The sequence below is a fragment of the Lonchura striata genome, chromosome 2, assembly GCF_050655825.1.
Source record: "Lonchura striata isolate lonStrDom1 chromosome 2, ASM5065582v1, whole genome shotgun sequence".
In the NCBI taxonomy this organism is placed as follows: domain Eukaryota; kingdom Metazoa; phylum Chordata; class Aves; order Passeriformes; family Estrildidae; genus Lonchura; species Lonchura striata.
This window is the reverse complement of record NC_140704.1, coordinates 101,321,693-101,334,113: the sequence shown is the minus strand read 5'-3', so window position 1 is coordinate 101,334,113 and position 12,421 is coordinate 101,321,693. Positions and strand designations below refer to the sequence as shown.

The 12,421-nt window shown below is 34.8% G+C and overlaps 1 protein-coding gene across 2 annotated transcripts in view; it reads left to right on the top strand.

Moving 5' to 3' along the window:
* Positions 1–12,421, top strand: part of DOK6 (docking protein 6) — a 246,983-nt gene that overhangs the window by 179,176 nt on the left and 55,386 nt on the right. For both annotated transcript variants that reach the window (XM_021530883.4, XM_085571881.1), the window contains exon 6: positions 5,185–5,323. In XM_021530883.4, coding sequence (XP_021386558.1) covers positions 5,185–5,323 — 139 coding nt within the window. The remainder of the gene's footprint in view (positions 1–5,184; positions 5,324–12,421) is intronic.

Below are 12,421 nucleotides of genomic sequence, written 5' to 3'. Positions count from 1 at the left end.
CTTACGAAGAGAGACTGTGGGAGTTTAGTCTAGAGAAGACAAGAATGAGAGGTATTCTCATCAATACATACATTGGCAACCTAAGGTGGCTGCCAAGAGGATGGTGCCAGACTCTATTCAGTGGTGCCCAGTGATAGGACAAGGAGCAAATGGCCATAAACTAAATCACAAGACATTTCACCTCAGCATGAAAAAGAACTTCTTTAGATTGAGGATGGCAGAGAACTGGAACAGGCTGCCCAGGGAGGTCATGGAGTCTCCCTCTCTGAAGACATTTAAAACTCACCAGGACAAGTACCTGTGTTAACTGTTCTAGCTGATCCTGCCTCAAAAGTGTGAATTGGTCTAGATGATTTCCAGAGGTCCCTTCCAACTCAAACAATTCTGTGATTCTGTGATTTTATGAACTTGATTTTTGGGTCTTGAAGTGTTTGAATAAACAGCTCCAGTTTTTTAATGAAACAATTTTCAAATTCTCGCTGTGGGGTATGCAACTACAATTACATCCAGTTTGGTGCTGGTTACTGGACATTAAGTACTCATGATCTGTTGTCATTTAAGAATTTAAAGTCTATTTATTTCAAGAACTAGAAATGCTAAAGTAAGATAGTAATTTATTTTCTATTAGTTATCAATATTTCTATTTATTAGTTATTAATAGTAAACATTTTTATGATTTTTTCAGTTTCTATTTGAGGATGATTACCTCTTTTTAGTTATTTGTATGTAATTTGATATACTTTTGAGTATATAAATCAGCCATTATTTCTTTAAACCTAAATTATTTGTTGAGAAAAGAAATTAATTAAAAATTCTTTCAAATTCATTCAAATTCATTAAAAATTAAATCTAGATATTTGAAGAGCTAAAGTTTTTTCTACTTACAATTGTAAGTTATCTTTTATTTTAAAACACAATAATAATTTTTCTGGGCATTTCAGTTTTCATTCAACCTTCATTTTTATGAAAATACATTTTACCCCTAATGGAAATAGTGAAGCAGATATGTCAAATTCTTGTCTTCTTGTGCAGTTTCTGAATATTGCACTGTTAAACTTTTAAAATATTTCACCCATGACATGACAGCATGAACTTCTATCTGGGAAAAAGTACCTTTTGTAAATGGTGATCAAGTCAACAGTTTCCTTTTTGAAGGGAATTCTACATGGTTAATCTACAGTTTTGATTCTTCTTTATCTAAAAGGCAGAAATTACATAGTGAGCAAAGGCAGTGGGAAACCATGGTAAGAATTTGGGAAATGTTGAAAAATGTCTGGCAATAGTGGTGGGAAAATCTCTATGACTTGAATAGAAATTCTACCTTCAATGAAAGCAAGAACTTTCACTGTTGATCTCTGAATCCAGTTTGTCCTAGGCCAAAAGTAGAGCTCCTACATTCCTCTCTGTTCTTTCTCCTGGTTCTTGAGCCAGATCTGCTAATGGTGATAGTTGTGATAAGCTGCTGTAGTATTTAAAGAATTTTTTAAATTGCAACTATTTGCAGAACTGTTTATCTAGTGGTGTCACTGTCTGTCCAGTTATATCATTCTGTAATAATGTATAAAAAAAAATGTACTTTCCTATTTCAGTAAAAGCACTTCATACATTTTAATGCATTGAATCCTTAAATATCTTAAAGCATAGGTTAATGACATCTCTGTTTCAAAGTTGAAAAACACAGAAATAGATCAGCATTTTTCAAGCACTCGCAGACTGCAAGTATCTCATAAAAAAATTGAAGTATACAAAATCAGTGACATTTTTCTGACAATGAAGGTCATGCTGAGTTGGTAGGACTGCACTGCTTAACTGCAACAGTACCAGGAAAAAAGAGGCCCAGACCTTTGTCCCGCCTTTTCTCGAAAGTGATTTTAGGACATGTAAAAGTTATGAATGAAAATGTTATTAAATTGGCAACTGATCAATCATGTATGCTTGGAACATAGAGAAATCAACAAGACATTAGCAAGCCTAAACCTCTTAAATTGGAGCTTTATAGGGACAGTTGTCTGACATCCAGAAGGGCCATAGAGATAATAGCTTTTTGTCCAAATGACTTTGTTTGGACTATAAATAGAACAAGACAAGTCTTGTTTCAGCTCATGGAAACATGTCTGTTCCTGTTGGCCAGATATGTAAAGGTTTTGCTTTTATGGCAAAACCCTTAAGCTTCAGAGACCACCCTTTCCCTGTCCCTATCTTCATCATTCTTAGGAGCACTTCTATTTTAGTCTATGTTTCCTTGTTCTAGAAAGACTGAACCTAACCCTAATGAGACTGCTCATCTTGGTTTATAACTAGAATAGAATAGAACAGAAAAATAGATGGGACTAGACTAGACTAGACTAGACTAAAAGGTCTAAACTCAGATTTTCGCTTTACTTCAGAGAAAAGGAATAATGCTCTGAGGAGATGAACATGAAAAATCTTACTATGGTAAAGGCATACATATCCTTGGGAGAGAGATTATTCATAAGTTTAAATGGAAGGAATAAAGTTTTATGCTAACAATTTTTGCTGCTTTCTCTTGGTTCAGATGTGCCAAGTAACAACTACTTAATTCTTTGGGGCATTAAGTCCTATTAAACTTCAAGCCGACCTAGGGGAATTCAACACTTTAAAAAATGATGCCCACAATTCTCCTTCACCTCCAGTTCTGAGGAGCTGTGCACATACATCCATCATCAGCCAGGGAAGCCCTCACGGGGAGGATGGTGGCAATGGCTGTCCAAGCCTGGCGTGACACGTCCACCACAGCTGAGGCTGGAGGCAGTGCAGTGTCCTGGCAGTGGGTGAGGGGCCAGGGCAGTGCCACAGCCTGCACCGCTGCCTCAGCCAGGGACAGACCCTGCTCTGCTGGGGGTGGTTGGGGTTTGCCTGGTGAGAACAGGCAGCTAAGTCCATCAATGTTGATCATGCTCATTGCCTGGTCTTTTCCCCACTTCCTTGTTTTTATCTCTGTAGGATTTTTCATCCTCTGAAACCAACAAAAAGATCATATTTTCCTTCAGTCTCTGAAAGCCCATCCTTTTTTCCAGACTTTCCATTTCACGCTGTTTGAATTTTATTAAGATCTCTTTACACAAAAGCAGAGTACTGGCTATATGATGCCCTGAGGGATCTGAAAGGCTGTTGCCATAATGTCACAAAACTCTGGGGACATTTTATTTCCACCAGAAGCTCTTTGGAGGACTCTGTCTAAGGATATAATATATCTTAAATGTTTACAGCAGGGATCTTTATCTCCATTGGAATTTAATACAAAAAGCTCTTTTTTAAATCTCTTAATTAGCACATCACATTTACACTGATTAAATAATACCTATCTATAAAATGGATTTTATTTTATTTATATTTTTCAATGAAGAAAACTGGTATTATTCCAGAATTATGGATAATATTGTTAATCATGTATTCTTAACAACTTGAATTTTATTTCAATACCTCAGCTGAGGTATACATTACAAAATATTTTCACCAGGTATTTTCCAGAAGCACCTCTGTTTACTGTTTCTGCCTCCAATACTTTCTGTTTTTCTCAAACACAAATGTGAATAAAATCTTTGTGCAAGGCTCACAATAGCATGTCTCCTCCAGTGAACAGGAAAAGATTTTGTAAGTGTTAATAAGGTTTTATTTTCATTGGTCAACATTGAAATCAGAAGCAACTGCTGAAGTAGTCCCTTATATAGCACAACAGCCCTATTCAGATAACTTTTTAAATGAAATTGTTTAGGAAGCCATATCCTAATTTGACAAAAGGATAAGTCTCATGAAAAAAGTATTGTCTTTTCAAAAAGCTGCAGTATAATTGTGTGTGTGCATGTAATAGAGTAGGACATATATTTAAATTATTATTTAATTAAAATAATGTAGATCTGTATGCTCATTTGACGGGATTTTTTTTGGTAAAATTTAATGCATGAATAATCATACAGAATATGGATGCAAATTCTAAAGATAATATTTAAAAACACATTTGAATGTTGAACTACTTGGGACACATTTTTCTATTTTTTTTTAATTCTATAAGTTTTATGCTTTCTAGGACCATGTTGAAGGTGCTGGGATATTAACAAAATTTGGTTTCCTTAAAAATAATATAAACATCCAAAACAACAAAGGAATCTGATGTTTTAAGGCAAATCAAAATCTCTCTATTGTTGATGCATTTTATGCATCAGTGACTCATGTCAACATTTTCTGTCATAGATAACTGAAAATCTTTACAGGAGGTATCAGACCAAATAAAAAGGATTTTTAAAATTCCATTTCTGAAGCTGCAAGTAGTCTATAAAAATATGTAAATCAGATACTGAGAATATAATGAAACTACTAATATAAATACACTGAATTGCACCACTGGTCAACAATATGTACATTCTCCAAGTAATGGTCACACAGCAATCTAACATTATTTCCTACTGCTATTTCCTGTATTTCCCAGACCTTTTGGACATTGTATTTACTATGTACCACTCTTCTTTCTCCGCATAGTGCCACACTGATATCACAGATAACGGTAAAAACAGTTTTGAGATAACTCTCAAAAAAGAAAGCAAATTTTATTTCTGGAGAGTTTTTTATTATTATTATTTAATCTTCTTTTAGAACTGTTCTTATTCTCAAATGGACTGAATGGCTTTTGTGATTGGCAGGATAGATTTGGATGCTGTCTCACATAAATATACTGACAGAGGTAGTAATAATTTAACACTTTTAATGCTGTCTTTCAATACATCATCTTTGTAGTGATTAACTGTAATGGCATTTTTAGTTGGTCAGTGTTCTCTTAAAATGTCATCTTTTCAAAGTCACAATGTACTACATATTTCTGGCATCAATTAGTTAAAATAATTAAATTTAGCTCCCACATACTGGTGCAGATATTTGGAAAAAATGACAGAAATAACTGACTCTATTACCTCACGTTTTTATTCCATGCTAAAGCTTCTTTTTCACCATCCAGATGATGATTAAAACTGAATTAAAAAAAATATGTTAATGAAGTTCTGCCCATCTCTTGGAATATCTCTCTCTCCAATGGTAAAAATAACTGCAAATGTTTGTTGTTTGGAATTTCTGAGTTTAACTACATCTCTAAAGTTGACATTTGCTACTTTATGGTATGTATTTTTTATTATAGCTAAGTAAAAATTACACAATACTCTTCTTTCCCTGCAGAATGTGTGACACAGGAGAAGGGCTGTTCACCTTTCAAACACGAGAAGGAGAAATGATATATCAGAAGGTCCATTCTGCAACATTGGCAATAGCTGAGCAGCATGAAAGATTAATGATGGAAATGGAGCAGAAGGCAAGGGTAAGGTCCTTTTACCAAAAGTCTTTAAACATATAAAAATTGGTAATAAACGAAAGTCGGTGGATTCAACTGTAACAATAGTCTCATCTGTGTGGCTAAGACAAAACAGATTTTCAGATTTATGTACTTTCATGGCCAGGAATCCTTGGTGTGTTCTGTACAATGATCTTGTGTGTGTGATTTTTTGGAATAGAGGATATCATTAGATAAGAGATGCATGTTCATCTTCTCTGAAATTCTGGCTCTGTTACTCAAAGATTAAACCTTTAGCTGTTGTGTTGACTACTGATGAATGAGTTTTAATTGCTCCTCATGGCCTCACAGGTGGAAAAAAACCTAGTATAAACACTTCTAGGTGACAGCATACATGTTTTTCTTAACCCCTGAAAGAAATTACTTCCCCTACATTATAGCTAGCAATGCAATTGAGTTCAATAGGGCGATTTTATTATTTTGCGTTCAGAATTTCCAGTTTGCACAAGTTGTGTTTAAGTGACTGCTGTGGAAATATTTGGAGTTCTTTTAAGACAGCAAGAAAAAAGCTTTCCCTTTATGCTTAGAAGTATAGATGGTCTTTAATGGTCGTTCTGGAAAGATGACTTTCAGGCCAGAGAACCTAGCCTGCATGCTTTTCTTCTGAGATGACCATGATTGCATATCTTCTTCTGTAGACAAAATTTCAGGATAACTGTAGTATTTCCTTATTTTCCTCATCCACACTGTATGTGCCTCTAGTCAGGCAAACATGACTTATATGGATTAATGTCCCACTTTCCACCAATGTCAAAATACTTTTCTCACTCTGCTGAGACAAAGGCTTTTGCAAGGACCAACCTAAGACCCCCAGTGTTCAACTTTCCTTAATTCCTCCTCAGAGAAGTCAGAGAACCAATCAGAGAATGTTAAGGGATGGAATTATATCTTAAAAATCATCTAGGTCCCAACTTCCCCCACCGTGGGCAGAGACACAATTTTCCTTATTCACTGAAAAATAAACTAGAAAAAGATTTCCATGTCAAAAGTCTGCTGTGTTAAATGTTCTTCTCAGACTTTGCATTTCTGAGAACCTGAATTGGGAAGCCATAAAAAAGGCCTGGTTTTGGTGCTTTATGAAAAAAGAAAATGGATTTTTCCATAAAAATAGACAAAGTAGGAGCCTCTGTGTAATAGGTGAGGTGCCTAAACTTTGGACAGGAAATGCAGGAAGAGGAGAGTTTACAATCAAGATTAATAAGGAGCAATTGCTGGAAAGTCCAACACAAGGTAGAATAAATGGAAGGCTAGTGAAGAACTAGATCTGCTGGCAAAAAATCACTGCATTCTGCTGGGCAGAAAATGATTGAACCAGGGGAAAAAAGGAAAAACTCATCATTATTTTATAATATGTTTGCTTTTAAACTGTCTACACAGTAACAAAAATTAGAACATTTTCATGCTTAAATGCTTAGACCAGGATCATACAAGATTTTCCTTTTACAGAACCATCGCTTTCAGCTCTTCCACCCATCAATTAGCAGCTTTGCTGCTTTACAAAGCCATTTCCATTCTGCCATCAGATGACTTCATTGAAACCATATTTATGAAGGCTGTGGCCATATGGTACGTAATATCAAACTCTGAGTGAGAGCAGGCTGAGAAACAGAAATGACTCATCAGCCACGCTGTGTGTGATGTACTTGTCTCCTGGACGAGGCCGCACTGGGATCTGCACAGGGAGAGCAGGAGAGGCTCACATAGGCTGCTGTGGGCTGTGCAAAAGAGGCTGAAAAACCTGTTGATTTTGTGCTTCAGCTGATATAAACTAATGTTCGTTTGGTTTAGGAAACTATGCTGCTTCTGACGGGGATGGTGCTGAACATTTTAGGACATTTGAGTTTTATTCATATTAGAAACAAAATTTAAAATATCAAATAGACTAAGTACATGTTGCATTCCATTTATCAAGTGCTATTGTATCTCATTCCAACAATTTCACCAAACAACTATGTGTATTTTTTCCATGAGATCTGAAATTGAAATACAAGAAAAAGAATATTTTAAATCAGAGATTTAGTGGGTCTTCCCAAAGCTTGACATTTGATCTTTTTATCTGTAGTTCTGTACTTAGATTTTGCTCATTCCTGACCCTTTCTATAATGAGCAGCTCAAGTTTGTGTTGAATTAAATCTTAGAGATACATATATACACACATATATATACATATATATACACATATATACTTTAAAAAATTATCTCATACATATATATATATATATGAGATATTTTTTTAAAGTATAGAAAGGTGAATGCTATATCCATTATTGTACAATTCAGAAAAAGAAAATGTAGGTAACAGTAATCATTACTTCTTCCTTCCAGTCATTGGAAATAAGTTTTTAGAAAGGACTCCTGTGAATATTTATGTTCCATCCTAAATGTTAATAGGTTTTAAGTAATGAACACACTGGAGTTTCATTTAATTTTTGCCAGATTATAATATCTAATATTAAAAAGTAGTATAATGTAGTAAAAAGAAAGAATACTGATTATAAAAGAAATTAAAGTGATTTTTTTTACCAGAGCAACCTTGATAAACTACATAGATTATGATTACCTTTCAAAGCAAATATACAAAGTACATCACCATGAAAATGCAAAAACAGAAAAAAAAAACCCAAAGTACAAAATACACTAAACAAAACCCCAGAAAAAAATTGTGGCAGAAGAATAAAGATGGTGCTTTTAGGCAATTGCAGGTATTTAGGTATGGCTTGTGCCTGAGCCACAGGACACATTTATTCTGTTTATGGAAGTCCCTCCATCCAAAAATTCTGTTTCAGAATGTGCAACAATAAATTCATTTTTATGCTAAAAAATCTTTTGCTTGGGCCAAGCAACATGCTGGATAACTGTTAATAAGAGAGAGACATGAGAAGGAAATTAATTCTTCCTATTACCTTTTAAAGTGCATGGGCTGGAAGCAAAAATGTTCGGTAGCAGCTTGTACAGTGCCAAATCTGCCTCTTTGCCACCTCTAGCAGGAGAAGCCAGGTCAGTTTAAGGAGGCAGTCATGTGCACACTTTCATCTTCTTTTGAATTATAACACTGGAAGAAAGACCTGAAATATGAGATCAGTAGTCACTGGCATGAGTGTGGATTTGAGCTGGTTATTGGTTTTACTGAGATCAAAGTAGACTGGATTTTATTCAAATAATTCAGCAAAGTGGACATTGATCTAAGTTAGCTCAGGTGGTTTTCTTGATTGAATTTGAAATGTCGCATTGGCAGAGTGATAGTGTTTTATGCTTGCTTTGTTTGGGACAATAAAAAATTTGGGCCAATGCTAGTACTTAAATTGAAATTCTTTTCAGGGAAATTGTTACCTGTATATTCACTTTTTTCAGTCTTTGCTTTTTCAATGGTTCACTGTAATACAGATGATAATTCTGTTTCAGAGTTGTTCTGTGGGAGAGAGAGCAATATTGCAGTCGTTTTTAGTGATTTTAGTTCCAAGCTAACAAATTAAAAAGAACAATGACAGACTTTCTGTTTGCATGCTTTTATTTTGTGCTATTGTGTTACCCACATGAGAGTGTCAGCAACTTTCCTTTTATCACCTGAACAAACTTCTTGTTTTTTTTCCCTTTGTCCCTCCCCTTCTCCCTGCCCTCTGACCCCTTATTTGTTTGTTTGGGTGGGGTTATTTTTCTCTGTAGCATTTAGAAGTCTGTTTGGATGGTTTGTCTTCAAATTACTGTGCAAAAAAAAGTGTAAGCCTCAGGAATGGCCTGTATTCCTCCCCAGTGGCTCTAGTCAGATGTTGAACATGGAAGATGCATGTCTGGGTTTCTAACAGCCAGCTCCATCACCCCTCCCCAGTCCCCAGACTGGACTGCAAGCTCCTTCCATTTCCTTTCTCTTAACCGAGGGGCTTACTTATCTAACTGAGCCAATTCAGTTTGCTAGTTTGACCAAAAAAAAAAAAACCAAAACAAAAAACCAAACAAAAACAATCAAACAAACAAACAAAAAAAAAAGAAAAAAAAAACCTACCTACCTAAAAGGAGCAGGCTTCTTCAGGTTCACCAAATGGAATTGGCTTATAGAGACAGCAGCAAACTATTGGATCTTCTTAGTTGTCCTATCCTTAGGAGAGAAAGTAAAAGAATAATTCATCCTCTCTAAGTGCTTCAGCTAAAAGAAGACTGAGTATCCTCATCTTTCCAACAGGAGATGATGTTGGGTTTGGTGATCTTTTTTTAAAGAATCAATATTTTTACACATGAGCATATGAACAGTTGTTTTCAGCTGCACTTGCCTATCTAACCTCTACACCAGGATGACAACACGGCATTGGAATTTTAATCTCTGATTTTCATTTCTAATGTCAGCTTTGATCTTCTGCCATTTAACTTCCACTGAAAACACTTCTAATGTAGCTTCTGGGCTCACTGTTGTTGAAGGGTAGAAAATGGGAGGTTAAGAGCTGTACATACTACATATGTGAGGGAGGAATTCTGAGGAATACTTATACCTTTGTAGCTCTACCAATTACTTCCTTCAAGAGCTGACAGTAAAAACTTATTATGTATTCTCAAAAGAATAAAAATTTACAATATGTAAAACAATAAGCCTAAATAAGATAGCACTGAAGTTGATGTTAGGCAGCTGAACTTAATCAAAAATCAGTACGACTGAAGTATAAATGCAGGAATAAATTATAATGGCCCAAGTTTCATAACTTATTATCTTTGGAAGTTTCCTATAACATTTATTTTACTTTAGACAGCAGAGCTAAAAGCCATTTTAGATTGTGATCTTTTTAACATTTCCCAGAAGATAAACACCCTTAAGAAACATTGCATCTGTATATTTCTAGTCTCATTATTTACAAGTCTTGTCTTTAAAATTCAACTTAATATAAGTGAAAGAGTCATCATGATAGATTTCTGTTATTTAAAAAAAGAGATAATATCAATGAGTTTATGTATTTTTTTTTAAATACATTATTAGCAAGGAAACAATGAATGTACCAAAGAAGACAAATATCACACAATGAAACTGGACTTAAGAAGATGTCAAAGAGGAAGGTAGATAAGAAATAAGACTGAGAGTAGTTTTATTTTTCTTATAAGGAACAGGATGAGGAAGGTATTTAACAAGACTGGTCTGATAAATATAAATTACAGTATTGTCAGACACAGTAGTAATAAAAATGTAAATAGAGTAAAAAGTATTAATGTAAATTGTCTTAGAAACAAGAAGAAAAACAACTGGGAGGCTGGAGGAAATAACAACATGAGTTAATTAGTGAACTTTTAATTTTTCTTTGTTCTGTGAGTCTGTACTATATCTTTACTTGTTTCAAACCTGGTCACGAGCTAAATGCATATTCATCAAACATTACAGCATCAAATATCAACAAACACATCAAATATTCTAAATTTTAACATGATGGTTTCAATTTGAAGTATTCGACATTTGCCACTGCATCTTCAGAGCTTTGACTCGTTTACGGTTTTTATTGATGTCTTTTTGCAATAGTGTGCCTATCACCTACTATTTCAAGTTGTAAAGTAGGGGAACTTACTAGATACTAGTGGATGCTGCTGAATATATGAATATATGGAATATTTAGCTAAATACATTTTATATATCTTTTGGGCTTAATTTCACCACTGTAATTTACTTAGTATAACAAAATTTTTGTGTTGTAATTCTGCCTAAGTGTGTTTGATTCAATTCCTGAAGGAGAAACAGGAGAAGAAAATTCTACAGCTCATCCAAAGACGTTTCCATGTCATGACACATTGGTCTCTTAGTATGTTTTCTTCTCTTTCAAAATTACGTGTAAGCTCAAGTGCTGAGATTCTGAATACATATGATGATTCATGAACTCATGTACTTTATGCAAGTTAAAGCACAGCCTCAGGTCAGTTATTCATGCATACTTAGCTGAATATTGTTCTGTAATTCCCTGAAACCTGTTGGTGTTGCTGTATAATGTGTGCCTAGAAATTTTATAACCCTGTAAAAACCTGGCTGCTTTATTGCAATACAGAGCTGGTGAGTTGCTTACTTGGTTTTCATGAGTTCTGTGAAGCTTATTTCTGTGATAGGGAGGATAGGATAGGATAGGATAGGATAGGATAGGATAGGATAGGATAGGATAGGATAGGATAGGATAGGATAGGATAGGATAGGATAGGATAGGAATTCTCGAATTTCTATTGGAAAGGATCTACAATTGTCACATAGTCCAACTGCCTGATCTCTTCAGGGCTGACCAAAAGTTAAAGCACAATTTTAAGGGCATTATCCAAATGCCTGTTAAACATTGACCATCTTGAGATATTGACTCCTTCTATAGGAAATGTCTGTTCCAATGTTTGACCATCCTCCCAGAAAAGACATGCTAACTCTAGTGTCCACTCTAAGCCTCCCCTGACACAGTGAAAACTCCAGTGTTCCACTGGAGTGGGACAGTGGAACACTCCAGTGGTTAGTCTGTCTGAGACTATCTATAAATTTTGCCAAGATTAACAACACTAAGAATTTTGAATTTGTTTTGTGTTTTTTTCTCTTAAGTTGGAATCTGTGTACTTTTTGGTTTTAGTTTTGTAAACCCAATTCCCACATGTAGCGGTAATTTTCCATAAGATTCATGGTTCATTACTCACTGAACCATATAATGACATCAAGTATATAATCTTTACTCTGATTTCTATGAGAATATTTTTTAGAATTTTTTCAGAGTCTTTGTTAACCTTCAGGCTCAGAAAATTGTGTATACTTGGAGGAAGTAATCCCTAAACTTGCATTGCAAATCTATTTTCAACATTCACCACTTTATAAGAAAGCAGGAAATTTATGGATATTCAGACTGGGTGACCGTTAATTATTCTTTCAATTAGACCTCTTTTATTTCCTGATTTTAAAGAAAATATTGTCTTGAATGTAGACTTATTTTATTGGCATTTTTTCAGGAACTACTAGCCACATCCAAGTACTGCAGCAGTATTCAGAAACTATGCAGATGGTGTCATTCACTTTCTAAAAGAAATCCTAAGAAATTCAAACTTCCACGGCCACTAGTCTCCCATTTATCCTTTTGTTAC